The sequence below is a fragment of the Vanacampus margaritifer genome, chromosome 20 (genome assembly GCF_051991255.1).
Source record: "Vanacampus margaritifer isolate UIUO_Vmar chromosome 20, RoL_Vmar_1.0, whole genome shotgun sequence".
Classification (NCBI taxonomy): Eukaryota; Metazoa; Chordata; class Actinopteri; order Syngnathiformes; family Syngnathidae; genus Vanacampus; species Vanacampus margaritifer.
Genome location: NC_135451.1, coordinates 10795496 through 10812853, shown reverse-complemented (window position 1 = coordinate 10812853; position 17358 = coordinate 10795496). Strand labels below are relative to the sequence as shown.

The following is a 17358-nucleotide window of genomic DNA, read 5'->3' as shown; positions in this document are numbered from 1 at the left end:
GGATTCATATTGGACAACGGTGATTTAATTAAATGTTAAGATGAATCCGAAGAGTGCAGATCATTAGTGAAATGAATCACGATTGCCCATAAAAGTCCTCTACATTAAATCTAGCCTCTTCAGGCAAAGCATTATGGGCCGACAAATCATCCTTTTCACATGCTTGGGGCAGGGGCCAGCTGCCATTTTGAATTGAAATGAAATTCCCTTGTGTCCCGCTTTATGTGGTGACGCTTTCTTGTTTTCAAGTTTGATGACTCAAACTTGTTTAATTATTTTACTGGAACATGTTACAAAACAAAACAAATGAAAGTGCTGGAAAAAAATCCATTCAAATTACAGGAAAAAGAAAAATATGTACACAGAATGAGGTTGCAATTTAAAGAAAAAAGTCAGAATATATTGATCGATGAGTAAATGTTATTCCCATTTTCTTTTGAGCAAGGCTCCCAGCTTAATATGTTCTTTTGGAATTAATTGCATTGGCATTTCATTTTACTTGGAAAAATAAAGTAGGAGCATTGATTTTTGTTGTTGTTGTTGTTCTTCTGCTTCATTTTTTTAACATAAGATGCGATTAAGGAAAAAAAACTAAAAATAAATAATAATAATAATAATAATTGCCTACGAAAGCGTATTGGATTTACACAAATTTTGGGGCGATCCTGTGTTTTTTTTTATTTAAAATTTTTTTTCAGTTTTTTTCTGTAATAGAAAAAATTCAAAAAAATATCCAAAAAAACAGGAGGAAAAATTACTCTGGAAAAAATATTTAGAAAAACAGAAAATGAAAAAAAATACCCCCCCCCAAAAAAAGTCAGAAAAACAGGATTAAAAAAATATATATTTTATCGCAGAAAAAATATTAAGTAAAACTGAAAAAAACTTTCAGAAAAAAAAAAAAGTTCCCCACAAAAATAGTCAGGAAAACAGGATTAAAAAAATATTTTTAATTATAGAAAAAAATACCGTATTAAGTAAAACAGAAAATTAGAGAAAAATTACACACAAAAAAACAAAGCTCCCCCCGCCAAAAATAGTCAGAAAAACAGATGTTGTTTTTTTTCTCAAGTAAATGCAATATGCTTCCATAACTGCTCGTAGGCAAAATTCTATTCCATAAGCAAAGCCCAATTAATATGACAATTCAAATTAGTTTTTCTAATGAAGACTATACACAACCAATTTGTAAGCATAAATGTCAACATTCTTGTAAAATGTTCCGCGATCTTCTGGGATCTACAGGCAATTACAATAAAGCGAGCCTCTTTCGAGGGCCGTCACTTACTTGCGGATTTTCGTTATGCGCGGCAGTTCTCAATCACAATCCCCCCGCGAATACCGGGGTGGTCTTATTAAAAGTCTAGCCGTGCAGTGTAATGATTAAATACATGAATTTAGTATTTGTCTCTAGTGTGTCTGTTTTAAATGTTAATGTGTCATTTCATAATGAAGACCCTACGCACAATTATAATCCGCTCTTGCGAGTCCCTACCTTGAACAGGTTTGGGAGTTTTTTAATATGACAAGAAGAAACTCCTCATAAAATATGTATAAAAACGTAATTGTATTATGCTACTACTAAAAACAAATGCATCATGATTGAATTGCCGCTGGACGGAAGTAGTCTGTCAAAGCGGAACCCTTTCAAGGAGCCCCAGCGTGAAAAAAGGAGTCCCGCCGATTTGACAAGTTGCATCGTGACACTGAATTGGATTAACGTTCCCCCGGTTGACAGTGTAACAGCGGTGTCGGGACTAATAGTGGCAGCGGAGACAGAATCACATCTCCGAGATGGTCTTATCTCGATCGGCGTTTGGGTTGGGCCACCGCGGGATTCTGACCCCTGATATGTGACGATGGTTTAACCTCTGTCACGTAACGACGGGGTTGAATGCAGACTTGAAAATATGAGTGGATACGTGTGGCTCGGGATGAAAATGGATGGAGAATATTGTATTATAGAACACAAGGAAAGGTCAAAGGTCAGTGGGTTAAAAAAAAATCAAGTTGAGGTGGAATATTTTTTAAGGAATTAAGTTTGTGAATAATCAAGTATTACACAGTAGGATCAGTGGTTAGTTAACTAGTTCTCATTGCAAACTTGAACTTTTTGACCTTTTACCACATTTCAGGCTTCAAGCAAAAATCTGATTTTTTTTTTAATAGATTTTTTTATTTTTGGTGAAGAATAAACACAAAGTGGAACGAAATGTGTACAATATTTTAAACTTTTTAAAAATATATATAACTGAAAGTAGAAATAGATAGACATTTTTCACCCCCTTTTCTCTCAGTGCAGCCAACTGACTGATTGATGATTCCTGAATGATCCAATGTTGAACTGGAGTACTCACAGTGGTTTAAAAAAAAAAAAAAACAGGTTGAGGTGGAATATTTTTACCGGATTAAGTTTGTGAATAATAAAGTATTACACAGCAGTTAACTAGTTCTCATTGCAAAAGTATTAGCACCCCTTGAACTTTTTGACCTTTTACCACATTTCAGGCTTCAAGTAAAAATATGATTTTTTAAAATAGATTTTTTCTTTTTGGTAAAGAATAAACACCAAGTAAAGTGGAACGAAATGTGTACAATATTTTAAACTTTTTAAAAATATATATAACTGAAAGTAGAAATAGATAGACATTTTTCACCCCCTTTTCTCTCAGTGCAGCCAACTGACTGATTGATGATTCCTGAATGATCCAATGTTGAACTCACAGTGGTTTAAAAAAAAAAAAACTGGTTGAGGTGGAATATTTTTATCGGATTAAGTTTGTGAATAATAAAGTATTACACAGCAGTTAACTAGTTCCTATTGCAAAAGTATTAGCACCCCTTGAACTTTTTGACCTTTTAACCAATTTTCAAGCTTCATACAAAGCAAAAATTAGATTTTTTTTTTGGGGGGGGGGGGTGAATAAACACCATGTGAAGTGGAACGAAATGTAAACAATATTTTAAACTTTGAAAAAAAAACATAACTGAAAGTAGAATGTGCATAATTAATCACCCCCTTTTCTCTCAGTGCAGCCAACTGTGAATGATTGATTATTCCTGAATGATCCAACGTTGAAATAGAGTAATTCAATGTAATCTAGTCTTAGTATACAGTACATCATGTAATGTAAAATTGTAGGAATAGTTCATAATTGCATTTTCTGTTTTTCATTCAAATGGATATCAAAGATATCAAATAAATAAGCTACATGTTCCTTATCATCCTTTTCATCGGTGCCCTCCGTCAAAGCAAGAACCATGTTTTTATTAAGACAACTGAACTATGATGACCAAAGGTAGCTGAGGTCAAACATCATCACTTGCTACATGCTTCTTATCGGCACCATTTTTCAACTGCTGCTTTATCATTTTCACTTTGAATCACAACATTTTTTTTCCCAACACCACTGGGGTGTGTACATTTATGCAAGCCCTGAGACTGACTCACCAAACCTTTGTGGTTCGATTGAACCCCGGTTAAGAACTACTAAGAACCATTTGGTAATTCTTCAGAGCCCTTTACAATTCTTTATGCATTGTGCGATCACAACGAGAAGGATTGATCCATAAAATAATTTGAGGGCTTATTACTGCACTCCGAGGAAATACGCTTCTGGTGAAGAATGTCAACCGCAACCTTCAAACAAACCGCAGTCACACTCAAGCAACTGTAAGACAATAACGGCAAATGCAGTATTTAGAAAATCGTCAACAGAAAGAATGATAGAATTGTAGAAATCAAGGTAGTAATAACTTGTTTTGACTTGTTTTACGATTCGTTTTTCAAGCCTAAAAAGAAACAAACACGTATTTTTAAAATGGACCAAATAAAACAATAATACACGTTATTTTAAAATCGATCCCGCCAAATTCCACACAGCAGACGTCATGTGCCAAGTCCTTCCAGTTGCGGTACAAAATCGAGTCAAGCAATCGAATAAAACATAGTAAGCGGGGTTTATATTTCATTGCATGTGCAACATAATTCACAACATTCCGACAGCGGCGGTTCCCGCGCGGCTCGTAACGAGCGATTCATAGTTCAGCGGCTCACTCAAAGGCAATCGTCTCCAGAGGAATGGAAGGTTAAACCGATAACCTTCAATCTCCTCAGCCATGCATCTTAAATATACACTCAGGACAATTAATAGATAATTGAGTAATAACGTGTCAATGTCCAGAATAGACACTTTGATTTTTTTTTTTTTTTTAGGGTTTTAAACGCCACAACAAAACTTGGAGGTTGTAATGTCAGCAAATCATGAGCGATTCAATATTTTGATGAATATCGCCATCGGCCATTTTGAAGAATCATATGGGCGATAATAGATCTATTAAAAAAAAAAGCGTTAACTTCAGGGAACTAATTTATTTATTTATTTATTTTCAGAGATGATGCTGACCCTGGCAACTCTCTGCACTTTCTGTTTTTTTTTTTTTTTTTAATTTAAGCTAAGATAAGTAGAAAATTTAATAATTCAGATATATTGAAATTTTTTAATATTTTATTTACTGTATAAAACAATTGTTGGAAGTTTTTTTTACTTTTGAAAACATGCTACTGATCCTGGGAGATCCCGGAACTTTTCGTTCGATTTTCAAAACAAGGATGTTTATTGACTACGATTTTACGAACCCTAAAAGTTGCTCAATAAATATATGCTTAAAAATTTGAGCTGGAGTTTGTATTTTTTCCCCAAATTTTTATGCCAATATTTTCCCTTTTAGTGAAAATGAATATCATCTCCAAATATCGGTTATTGGCATCCTTGGCTACTAATAATCGGTATCGGCCAAAAATTGACATTCCAACAACTAATACATCAGATGTTAACAAACTAATCTAAGTTACATCTTTCTTTCTTCGCTTTCGTACTCAAGACATCATTTTTACACACTGCTTTAATCCGAATTTAAGCAATACTACTAAAGTAAAAACATCAATTTCGGTTTTATTCTAGGGGGAGTTCTTAACTCATTTAACCCATAGGCGTTATTGTGACCATTTTTTTTGCTTTTTGTTGGTTCTGACCAAGCCATTTCAAAATAAAATACTGCCCACGGGTTTTAAAGCATTTTGAGTGGTTATATAAATAAAGTTTTATTGATTGATTGAAATGGTCAATGGTGACAGCCCTTGATGCAGTCATCACTGATCTGCTGATATTATTGTGGGCCTTAAACATTATACTTTAATAAAAATGAATGCTGTAAATGCATCCCACTGTTAACTAATCACAAAGAAATACTGACAGCTTGCTCGAATGAATCAATTCCTCGCTTCCAGCGTCAACCGCGTTCACGTCATTCGTCCGAGCAATAAAAAGAGCCACGTCGATTCACATGGGAAAGTAAATGAGAATAATTTTGCACGCATGTATAAATCTTGCACATATTTACCTAGAGGCTTCAAGTACCCTCATTGCGTCACGACTCCCATATGTTTTTTCCCATCTGCTCATCCCTTCACCCCACCATCTTATTCGTCCGAATGCATATAAATACAAAATCAACAATACAAATTTCGAATCCAAGTTTTGTTTGGCACGTACAAGATAGACAAATCAAAACGGCAACAGATGAAAATCATTATCATTACACCGAGGGTGATTAATTCCGTGCCAAAGATGTCCAAGCGATGTTGTCCCCGCCCATTTTCACTCCGAGCTCATCAAAAAGCGATGCTTGGTAACTGGCTCTTGATGCGACATGATGCCGCTAATAGAGCTTTGATCCCACTGGGTCAAACTGTGACACATTGCGTTTCGGGCGTGGAGCCAATCAGGCTAAAGCAAGACAATCCACTGCGACTCGGGTGCTCTGCGGCGCACTTGCAGATGTAACGCCACAGCTGCCGTCCGCTCTTGCGCTCGACAATAAATTGCTATTATTTGATAGAAGCCTCGGCAATCTGCGCGGGGGGAAATCAAGCAAAGGCGGACATCAAAACTGCACAGAATCTGATTTCGTTTTCGTAGCCAATCATTTCATGTGATAAGCTACGAAAATATTAAAAACACGTTATAGAGCAGATTTTAAAACAGAATGTTTGAATGCCAGTGGATCCTTATAAGACAATTGATTTGATTCTACTAAGGCCTCAATTATTCTAAAAAATCAAGAAGAAAAAAACTCGGGGCGCTAACTAGTGGGCAGTCAGGCTTCCCATTCTATCTCCTTCTGTTAGTCATTTCTTAGACAGGTTGAGAAGGCAAATTCCTAATATATCTGGGGCCCTACTCCTGAAGTTTATTAGTGCAAAGAGTTGGTCCTAGTGGACACATTTTAAGAGTATTCTTAGAATCATGATATTTCCTTAGAACGTCCCCTAAAAGTGAAGAGTAAAGATAAACGCTATAAAACTAAAAAAATATTTGCTCCTAAGGTGAGATCTCATCAAAATCAGTGCGTCGCCACGGCAACAGTGTTTGGCAAGATAAAAAAAACGTTGCTTTTACTTCTTCTTTAAATGAAAATACTGTTAGAATAAATGCAAAACAAATGGTGACAGGCCACCCAAGTAAAGTGGCCACGACTTAAGTAGATTTCAAGAAAATTTAATAAATATATTTTTTAAAGTGTTATATATATATATATATATATATATATATATATATATATAGAGAGAGAGAGAGACCCCCCCCCCCCAACGTCCACCCACCTAAGTACATTTCAAAATCTGTGGGAAACACTGACGTAAGTTATCCCATATTTACTCTTATAGTATTGCAAAGCATGACTCATGCTCTTACAGCTGCAAAACAGGAACCGTGCCCTAATCACAAAATAACGGCTGAAACACTGTTGAACTTTGGCTGTTGAAACCTTCAGCGCCGAAGAAAGACACGTCTGTATTATTATCTGCACAATGACTAATATCCGTGATGGTTGCTGCTGTTTGTTCCCCCGACCTTTAGAGCAACAACGACTGTGTAACCAGGGAGCGCTCTAAAAGAAATAAAAAGAAAGGGTGGGCAGAATGTGCTTCAAAGCGGTAGGAGTTTGTAACTGTGCACATCTCTGTCTGTTCCCCTCGCGAGCAAAAAGAATCGAAGTCTCTTTGCCTTCCTTGCCTGTTCTTTATTAAATGTTCTAAGTTGACTGAACCTGACAAATACATCTAGTGCTTTACCCATTGTTGCCTTTTTTTTTGTCTTTTATTTAGTTTTTATTTTTATTTTAGTAGGCTTTTACGATCAACCAATCACAGATTTTGAAATGATCACTCAAAACCTAGCACCGGGTCGACCACATTTCCCCACGAAGATGAGAATTTCTGTCCTGTTAGGAGATCTTTGAGAGGATTCTCAGAATCTTTCGGAATATGGGCCATGATTCTGATATGCAGCTAGCACTTCATGTAGAAATTCCTTGGGGGGAAAAGTTCCAAACATCAGAGCTCAGTGATATCTCATTTGAGAGAATGATCTTCCAGAAGAAGATGGTAGAGAATGGGGAGAGGATGACCTTAAATTCCGTGCCCTTTCAACCATCACACCAACATGGCCATAACTGAATGTTTTTAATATTAAGCGCCTATTCTAATTAGGTCTGTAATTATTCATTGTGACTGACCTTCAGACACAAAACGATGATTTGACTAATGAGGTTTATTTTGAACGTGGAGCTTGCAATGAGTACCTGAAATTGGGTTTTCAGGAAGAAAAAAAACACCACATTTCCTTTATCAATAACCTGACTCAAATTATTTGATATACAGTAAACACAAGTACCCCGAAAGGGTCGGCAATCAAAAGAGAGCAGTCACAGTATCCTACCCACTGGGATATGATATGATATCGACATACAGTCTTTTTTTTTTTTTTTTTACAGACTAATGTATTAGAGTAGAGTGTAGCGCTTCCGTGAAGAGGCAATAAAGTCCAGGTAGTGTAGTGAGACTAGTAATGACAGCCGACACCACAGGTGCTGTGAAGTGATACAAGAGAGCAGGCCAAATCGCACGGATCCAATTGACAATATGCACACAGACATAGAAAATCAATAAGCAGTCATGGAAAACATGAAAGTAAGCCATGGGGTGATGCCAGTGTTTAGTTTGCATGGCATCTACGGTAAATCCATAATATTCATGGGGGAACTGAACTGACTGATACTAAAAAGGTTTGTAATTGTCTATAGATACCACAAGATGGCGGCAATGCACTCTATTAGACACGGCCTGACTTAATTAAGCTCCTCCCCTCACTTCAGCACAGACTACATTTCCATGCGGTCAGTAAGCGTTTTGAAAGGTCACGTAAACATGCAAAACCCCGAATAAGACCCCTGGGGTACCCCTTTTCTAACCTGAATATTCTTTGGTTTGTGTTCTTTGCATACTCTAGTTGCAAGGGATCTTGGTCTTTTGAGTAAAGGGCTACTTGTACGCGCGGCGGCCATCTTACGTTGCCATTCGAATACGTTGATTTGTCTGCGGCCTTTTCAAAATTATTTTCAATCGCAATGGCGCAACCCACTAGAAATACACAAACAGAGGTAAAACAAAAATGGCGAAACATGGCGGCGGTGAGTGACATGAATATAAGGTCTTTTATTGACCGTATAAAGTTAAAAGCTGAATAACGTCTTTCCGCATAATGATGTCTGTGCGTCTGCGTAACGAAAATTAACAAAAAAACTAAAATTCAAAAAAACAATTTCTTTAACAAAATAAAATAAAAACTTAGTCTTAGTTTTCTTTAAAAAAAAAATAATAATAATAATTATAGCGCATATGTCCTGTTTTTTAGTCTTTGGTAATTAATATAATACACTTTTGGGGATGATTTCAAATGTGATTTCAAGTGCATTGATGTCGATATTAACCGGAATGAGGACATTTGAAAGTGTGTCACACAGAAGTGACATCATCTAGCAGCAGCCAATAGAAAAGCACCTTCAGATGATGTCATTCCTAGGCGACAATTTTGCCTGCTGACTTGACTTTTAGCTCCAATAGCTTGGCTCGCCTGCTTTTTCATTTAACTCAGCCGCTAGCTAAGAAATGTTACTTTTTTCAATTTACCATAATGTTTTTTTAAAATATTGCTATGTTACAATTATTCTTTTTTTTTTAATGTTTTTTTTAATTACTCTGTTACAATTATTCTGTTACTTAAAAAAAAAAAAAACGCAAAATAATACTGAAACTAAACTAAAACTAACCATTTATTTAAATAACTAAAACTAATAAAAAACTAACAGAACCATCCTTAAAACTAACTAAATTTAAAAAACAAAACTCAAAATGAAAGAAAAACTAACTTATTCAGAGTTGCAGGGGAACTGACGCCCATCTCAGCTTTCAAACTACACTTCAAATAATCTTGCATCAACCCTACAAATGTTATTAAAAAAAAAAACTATAAATAAACGCAATTTCCTTCGGGTAATTAGAACCCCCGCAGTGAGCATTTGCACCGCAACGCAGCAACAGACTAGCTGCCATCGATTCGAAAAGAACAAAAGCTTCTGTGACCGACGACTGTACCCGAGCCTGACAGTGAGCTTCAAGCAGTCCAATAACAAAACGAGAACAGGAAGCACCTGTCAGTGTGTGTGTGTGGGTGCGCAAGCGGCATCCCGCAGGGAGCTCGCGTTCACCGCAAACCATTTGGAAAGCATTACAATCATTACCGACCCGTGTGGGCTACGAGGCTGATGGCGGCAGTTAGCCGGATGATGCATCGCACATCAGGACCGCAGGTGGCGTTCTGTCAGTTCAAGCGCCGGAAGAGGATCGCGGCGCTAGGCGGACAGTGAGGTCCGAAAGGGCACGGCGTTTAATGGATTCAATCGTCGCGCTTACCAACACGCAAAAAAAAAATAAGTCGCTTGTGTTATGATTAGCTTGCATTTTTGGTCAAAGAGCGCCAGTGCATCTTTTAGGCAATAGTCAATTATGGTCCATTTCTATTTGCACCGCAGGACCCGGTCGGCTTAGCCCGTATTTAGCTGCGGGGCCGTCTTGCATTATGTCCTCTCTTCTCTCTTAGTGTAGATTTAAATGTGTCTCACTTAAATGGAATTGTGGTTTAACATCAGGGAATTGCAGCCGCGGTGCCGCAATGCACTTCAGGCAGTGGAGATATTAAATGTAGAATGAATTTGTTATGAATTTGGTTCAAGACAATATTTTAGCCTTATGGTTATAGCCGTGAAATACACCTTTTAATATATCTATTAGGTATAATATGATACAATTTCATAACTGCATTTATGACCTACCAGTGCCATTATTTAAATCGGAAGTCAACCGTAAACATTTTTTGGACAATAATATGATATATGTGACCTCACTAGTCTAAGAATGACATTCTGATTAACTCATTCACTGCCGTTGACGGTTATAATCAATTTTTTTTTTAACTATTTCTATTAGTTTAATTTTTTTCCCCACTTTTGTTAACAAGAGTATGAAAACCTAGACTTATTTTCAAATAATCTTTTATTTTATTTTATTTAAAAAAAAAAAAAAAAGAAGATTATTTATTTATTTTTTTTCTCTTTCTTTTTTCCTGGAGAAAAGAAAAGATTATTAAAAATTAGGGGGCATCAGGCGATTACATTATTAAAAATTGGGGGCGTCAATTTGCAATTGTAATTAATCGCATGACTTCAATAGTTAACTCACGATTAATCACAAATTTTATGTCCGTTCTAAATGTACAATAATATTCTCTAAATTTTCACACTCTTGTCAAAAAAAGTGAAAAAAATGTTTTTACGTCTATAGCCGTCAATGGCAGTGAATGAGTTAATATTACATTTGTAAGCAAAATCCCGCCATTTTTATCCATCGCAGGGGGGGCGGCCATTTTGCCACTTGCTGTCGACTGAAGATGACATCAAATGTTGCTCAGTTGTCAGGTAACAACCAATCGCAGCTCAGCTTCAGAAAACAGGTGAGCTGTGATTGGTCGGTGCCTGAGCCCTGGCCGTTGTTTGAGTTGGCCTCAATTCCGCACACATTTTTTGCTTTTTCGCAGCACGGTTCGATCCCTAATCCCTAATCCATTGATTCATATTCTATACCGCCAATCAATGACTCCCTTACTAGTATTGCTAGTATTCTCATATAAGGTTTAAAAAAACAACATTCTACAATATGTATGATAGGAGTTTGCCTCAATGATTTATTGATATGATAAACAAACAGCAGGCAGAGAGCCCACTGAATAAATTAGTTTTTCCACATACAAGCCAGTGTTTATATTGATTAGAATAAAATGACTCCTGACGTGCCTCATCCGCGCACTTTACTATCATCAAGGGTATTCTCGCGCGCACCCGCCATTAAGCAGTCGCTTTTGAAGAGACATTTTAATATAGGCATCTGGAGCTATGCATAATATTGTGTTTTGTTCATAATGGCTGATATCCCCCCCTTCAGCGTTTCCAACAATAAACATTTTGTTAAGGGGGGAAAGGAACATATAGAGCACCTTGATGAAGTGGCGCTTTGAATGAGAGCTGCTGCTGCCGTAGCATAAGTAATGAAGCAGCAATTTGTGTTTCGTAACGCAAATTTACATGTGTGTACTTTATGTGCATACAACTCCCCCCCAACCCCCCCCCCCCCCCCCCCCGCTTTGGTGATTTCCAAGGATTAAAAAAAAAAACATTTATCAGCTGCCCCCTTCTTTTGCCACAGCCCCCCAGGTTAAAAAGTGCTCGTCTGATGTGTTATCGGCCCCACACAGGCCCGCACCCTGTACATTGGCTAAGTAGTGAACTGACAGAAATAAGGCCAGTGCCAAGTTAGAAGTCTACCGTTTTTTTTTGTTTTTAATTATTCCGTCATGTGGTTCTCCTATGTGATATAATACCTTATAACAAGAACATTTGCATTTCACATCTATTTACATTTGACTTCATAGCCATAGGCTCCGTTGTAATTTATGTTTAATGAATAAAGGCTGCATATGTAATGCGGTAAGCGTATCACTGGCATTGTGACATTTACTGAATTACTCATGACTAAGTAATATTATATTATGAAACTACTTTTACAGTGAACGGTGATCATCATCAGTTTGTAAAAGTCACATTGAGTGTTATGCATTTTAAATGCTTATGTAACAATTTAAAGGTGAAAAATCATATCCCTCAGTTACTAGCTTAGTTGCTAGAACGACTTTCATTTTTATTTATTTATTTATTAGGGCCCGACCGATTAATAGACCGCCGATTATAATCGACCGATTATTGCCCCTCAAACATCGGGCGAAACAATTATTTTCCCCTTAATGTTATCATCAAAGAAAAACAAAGTTTCCGATGCTGTGAAACTACCCCGAATGCACCATTTTGTTTGCGTAGCATTAGCAACTAGCAAGTGTGTAGCGTTGGAGTTAACTGTAAAACTAAACACATGACGCTAAAAATGACATCCCTATGTATATTTAAATACAAAACATTCTTCGTTTTAGAAAACATCGCTAGCCTAGCGCTAATGCTAAAAGCGAAGGGGTGATCACATTCAAATGCTAACAGGAGGTTAGCATTGACTTTGGGAGTGTTTTTCCTTCAAATAACGAATATTCACACACATACCCACAGTATCGGCATCGGCCTCAAAAAATGCCTAACCGGGCCCTATTATTTATTTATTTTTGCTATTCTAGGAAAAAATGTAATTGCACATCCAGTGCAGTAGGTGGCAGTAGCGCTCCCATCCTCAGAGAGTGAGCATTAGCAGTAATTAGCTCCTCTGCAGAGGTGTTCTGACAAAACAATTTAGACAATTTTCCAGTCACAGCGGAGAGTTGGTGGGGCGCAAATCATTTTATTTTTCCTGGCGGGGTGTGACAAAAAATAATTGAGAAGTGATTCACTAATAAAACTGTCCACCTTCCCAGGAAGATGCACATTAAAAAATCTATTTAAAAATGTTAATTCTAGTTATAATGCAAAACAAAGAACACATAATTTATTTGTTGGGTATTGGCTGCAAACATATATAAGGCTTTGCTGACGTATATTTCCACATTTGGCTGATATAAATTCTAGAGGTGTGCCAAAAAATCGATTCTCATAAGAATCGCGATTCTCATTTAGTACGATTCAGAATCAGTTTTAAATGTCCCAAAATCTATTTTATTTAAATTATTTTATACTGTCTTGCCTTTGTGTGTGCCTTTATTTGGAGCGCTGTTCATGTTGTACCCTGTTTGGCCACTGAGGGGCAGTGTGGTTCCACGCGGTTTAATACACTGTTAAGTTGTAGCCACATTAGAGAGTAGAAGGAAAAAGTCACGATCAAGTTATGCCAATAAAAGTTTTTTTTCAGCGTGGATCCGTTTTTTTGAGTGATAAAAGTGCCGCGAGTAGCGTGCTAATTAGCATTAGCAAGTCAGACTGGAGTAGATCATTACAATTCCTTGCACATCTATAGATTGAAGCAAAAATCATTGTCAATCAAATCATTTTTAATCAAAAATCGATTCTGAATCGAATCGCAGACCCAAAAAATCGGAATCGAATTGTGAGACATTCAAAGATTCCTACCCCTAATAAATTCCCTACTTAAAAAAAAAAATAAAACTGGTATCTTTGTGCAGTCCCAATGTCAAACAGCCCGGACCAGTATCGGGCTGCAAACCAGTGGTTGGAAAACCTTAATTAGCCTACAACAACAACAACAACAACAAAAATGCCATTCCAGACTTTGGTCCATGGGTTGAACTAAAGGCTGCAAACTCATCAGGGCACGCATCCATCCCGCCTCGTCTCACTTATTGGCAGGCTGATGTGGAGCAGCCGTCATTACGTAACAACGCTATATTTCGGGGACACTTGAAAAGCGTGCCAATGCGAAAAGTACAACAAGACGGCAGCACAACGTCGCCCCCCCCCCCCCCACCCCCCGCCACGTTTGAAGTGCACTGCGACAAGACTTTCCACCCGGATCGTGAATGTTGAACATAACTTAAGAGTCTAAAATGTGTCATTTGAAGGTGTACTTAAAATTCTGCACCGTACTGAATATGTGCCATTTGGAATGAAGACAAGTTGTGTAAGCTTTATTCACGGGGTGCCATTAAAGTAACTCAAGAGCAAATTCTCAGCGATATTTGTTGACAAAATATACGTCCTTGGATGTTGGAAGTAAATGCCACGTCAATCAAGCCACGTCTTAATTGCTCCACCTTTTCAAACGCATCACTTTGCTTCGTCGCCATTGTTGTGAGTTTCCATCAATTCCACTCGCTCTCTCTTTTCCTCGCGGACAAACAGCCAAGCCATAAATGCCGGGTTTCCGGTGTAATGTCTGCATCAGTCGGCCTCTTAAGCCCAACACCCAAGAGTCATGTGGGATCAAATCCACTTCAAAGCCCGGCCAATGATGTTATGAGAACCGCGCCACAATGGAACAATAATTAAAGCCTCGTGGATTTTGAAAACGGTGTCATCGCTGCTTCCGAAAGGGCTCAGCTCAATTCTTTGTCACGACAATACGGCGACTTTTTGTCAGTCTTGACGCATGCGCGCGATATGGACGCCGGCATTGACATCCGTCTTGGAACGCGGTAAACGTACTTAAAACATCGTCATCCGCTAAGCGGTGGCTGATTGGCTCAAGATCAAGCTGTCATAAGCAAGACGGAAGACACTGAGATGATTTGAAAATGCGCTATTTGAGGAGGCAAACAGCCGAATGTGATTTAGGAGCACAGGAGGCATTTGGATGAATTGATAAGTTCACTCTATAGGAGTTCTCATGTGAAAAAAAAAAAAAAAATCTGGAAAAAGAACCCCCCCCACCCAAAAAATTATTGTTTTTTTTTTTAAATGGAGAAGAGTTTTAAGTTGTGATATCACCATTCACCACTAGATGGCAGGCATAGAAACGCATTTGGATTTTTATTTGTATTTAAAAAACAACAACAAAACAAAGAATTTTCCCAAAAATGCTGAGAAAACATCATTTTGAGGGGGAAAAATACCTGATATAAAATAATAATTATAAAAAAAATGTTTTATTTGTATTTATACAATATATATATATATATATATATCAAATAATTCTCTCCTTATTTTCCCAAAAATGGAGAAAAAAAACTGGAAAAAAACCATATCAAATAATAATTATAAAAAATAAATAATTGTAAAAATATACTAAAAAAATATGTGAATATGTGGGTACCGAAGCGAGCGTGTGCATGGGTTGTAGTTCTAAGTTGTAATATCACCATTCACCACTAGATGGCAGTCATGGCTGAGTTTGCCTACACTTTGTCACATACTACAACGTGAGTAGGCCTTATTATTATTATTATATTTTTGGGGTGGATTTGTAATGAATGATATGCAGGACAAACATTGTATCTCAATATTATAATTTTGAGTGAGTTGATTTTTGTGGAAAAATTTGCAACATTTCTTGATAAATGATTTTCTTCCATTTTTTTTAACAGTCTGCGTTAAGGATTTTTTTTTTTCTGTTAATACTTTTGACTACCCAGTGTGGGCATATTGATCCATCCATATGTCATTTTGCTCAACCAGTGTCACATCCATCCATTTTCTTAACTGCTCATCCTCACGAGGGTCGCGGGGCCAGCGTCACGTGAGGCAGACCAAACTTTCCGACCAGCCCACGTTTCATTTTCCTGACCTTCCTCTTCAACTCCTTCTACACGTCTTAAAACACAACCAGCTCCTTTTTTTTTTTTTTTTACCTCTTCAGTATCCACATCCTCCGCGGCCTCGGCGGGTTCCGGCGTTTTGACGAACCACCACTGGATCTCCAAATAAACGGAGGTGGTTCCACTCTGGAAGGCGCACGCCATCTCGATGTTTTGTCCCTCTTTAACCGTCATGTTAGAGGGGAGATCAGTGAAGCGACCTGCGGAAGATGGAAGGGGAGATGTGTGTGTGTGTGGGTGGGGGGTGGAGGGGGGGGCAGAGATAATGAGTGAAGGAAAGATGGAGAGCGGGGGAATGAGAGAAAGCATTGTGGGGATTATTTAATGCAGAAATAATCATAATAAATCCTCACTTCAATGTCATTGAAAGAGAAAGAGAAAATGACTTTTAAGAGGAAGCTTTGAAGCAATTTTGGATAAAAAAATTATTTTTATTTTTTTTGTTATGTGTGAGCTCGTTTTTAATTATATGCCCCCGCCGAGAAGCAGGGAGAAAGTGGAATCAATGCAAGATGAAGGGCAGATGCTTTTTAGGACCTTGGACAGCGACGTTTAGCGGGCGATTCGGATTTGGAGAAATCATTTTTTAAAGAGCTCGATGCGCTAAAACATACCAAGCAGTCACCAGTTGCTTTTTTTTTTTTTTCATCATGATGGCGTTGTCTGGGACGTTTTATAACCTCGCTCAAGATTTAAAAGCCAGGAAGGGGAAGAAAAAAAAAACACTGCGCACTTTTTTTTTTTATAAACAGTTTAGTTTACAGTCTTACCTTCAAAGGAGAATCCAAAATGCACACAAAAGCCAGCCAAGAAAATAAATCCAGCGGTATCATGAGAGGTCCACATCATTGCACTGTTGATCTTTCTTCGCAAAAAAGGACGAAAATGGAGCCAGTCGCCCAAAAAAAAGACGCGTTCAAACACTTGCCGGGTCGCTGTTTTGAAACGGAGGCTGCCGCAGGTTGAACATTCCGCAAAACTAGCGCCAGTCGTCGCCCAACTTCTCTCTTGCGTCCTTCTTTTTTTTTTTTTCTCCCTCTCTCTCTCTCTTTCGTTCTCTCTCTTTTCCCCCCGCGCGCGTGTCTGTTGCTGCTGCAACCGCGTCTGATGTCGACTGCTCGCCTCGACTCGAGTGTGCAAAATAAGCCAGCGAGCTGCGGGACTTTTTTTTGCCGTGCAACACCGGAGAGACGTCAGTCAGTCTGCTGGTGAATCACTGTGTGGCATTCGCGCCACACTTTTTTTTTTTTTTTCTAAACATCGGCTTGCTGCTCCAACCTCGGGCTATTCATTTCCAACATCTTCCAGGTTGCATGCGTAAAACGGCCACAGTGTTTATTATTATGAGAAAGCAAATGTCACCTAACAAAAATGGCAGTTTTTAAAGACTAAATTGTATATTTCAATTATATATGATTTCATGTGATGTGGGCGTGGCCAAGCTTGCAGGGTACTCTCTGGAAAGTCAGTCTTGTAGCATAAAATGGGAGGAGGAGGGGGGGGGGCAAGAGCAGCAAGTCATAAGTCATTAGTATAGAAAGGATCCCGCTGGAATATTATTAGTCTCATGGGCAGACCGAGAAGATGCAGTCCTTTTGCATTATGCACACGTTGTGCCACTCCTTGGATTTGTGGAAATGTATTCAGAGTACAATCTGGGTGCAGCCATCTGGATAAATCACCTTTTCTCTTTTATTAACAA

At 37.9% G+C, this 17358-nt stretch overlaps 1 protein-coding gene across 1 annotated transcript in view; it reads right to left on the bottom strand.

Moving 5' to 3' along the window:
• Positions 1 to 16861, bottom strand: part of vstm2a (V-set and transmembrane domain containing 2A) — a 51853-nt gene extending 34992 nt beyond the window's left edge. Inside the window, exons 1-2 of the mRNA XM_077554671.1 lie at positions 16427 to 16861; positions 15690 to 15856 (exon numbers count right to left, since the gene is read on the bottom strand). Coding sequence (XP_077410797.1) covers positions 15690 to 15856; positions 16427 to 16505 — 246 coding nt within the window. The 5' untranslated portion in view covers positions 16506 to 16861. The remainder of the gene's footprint in view (positions 1 to 15689; positions 15857 to 16426) is intronic.
• Positions 16862 to 17358: the final 497 nt, after the last annotated feature.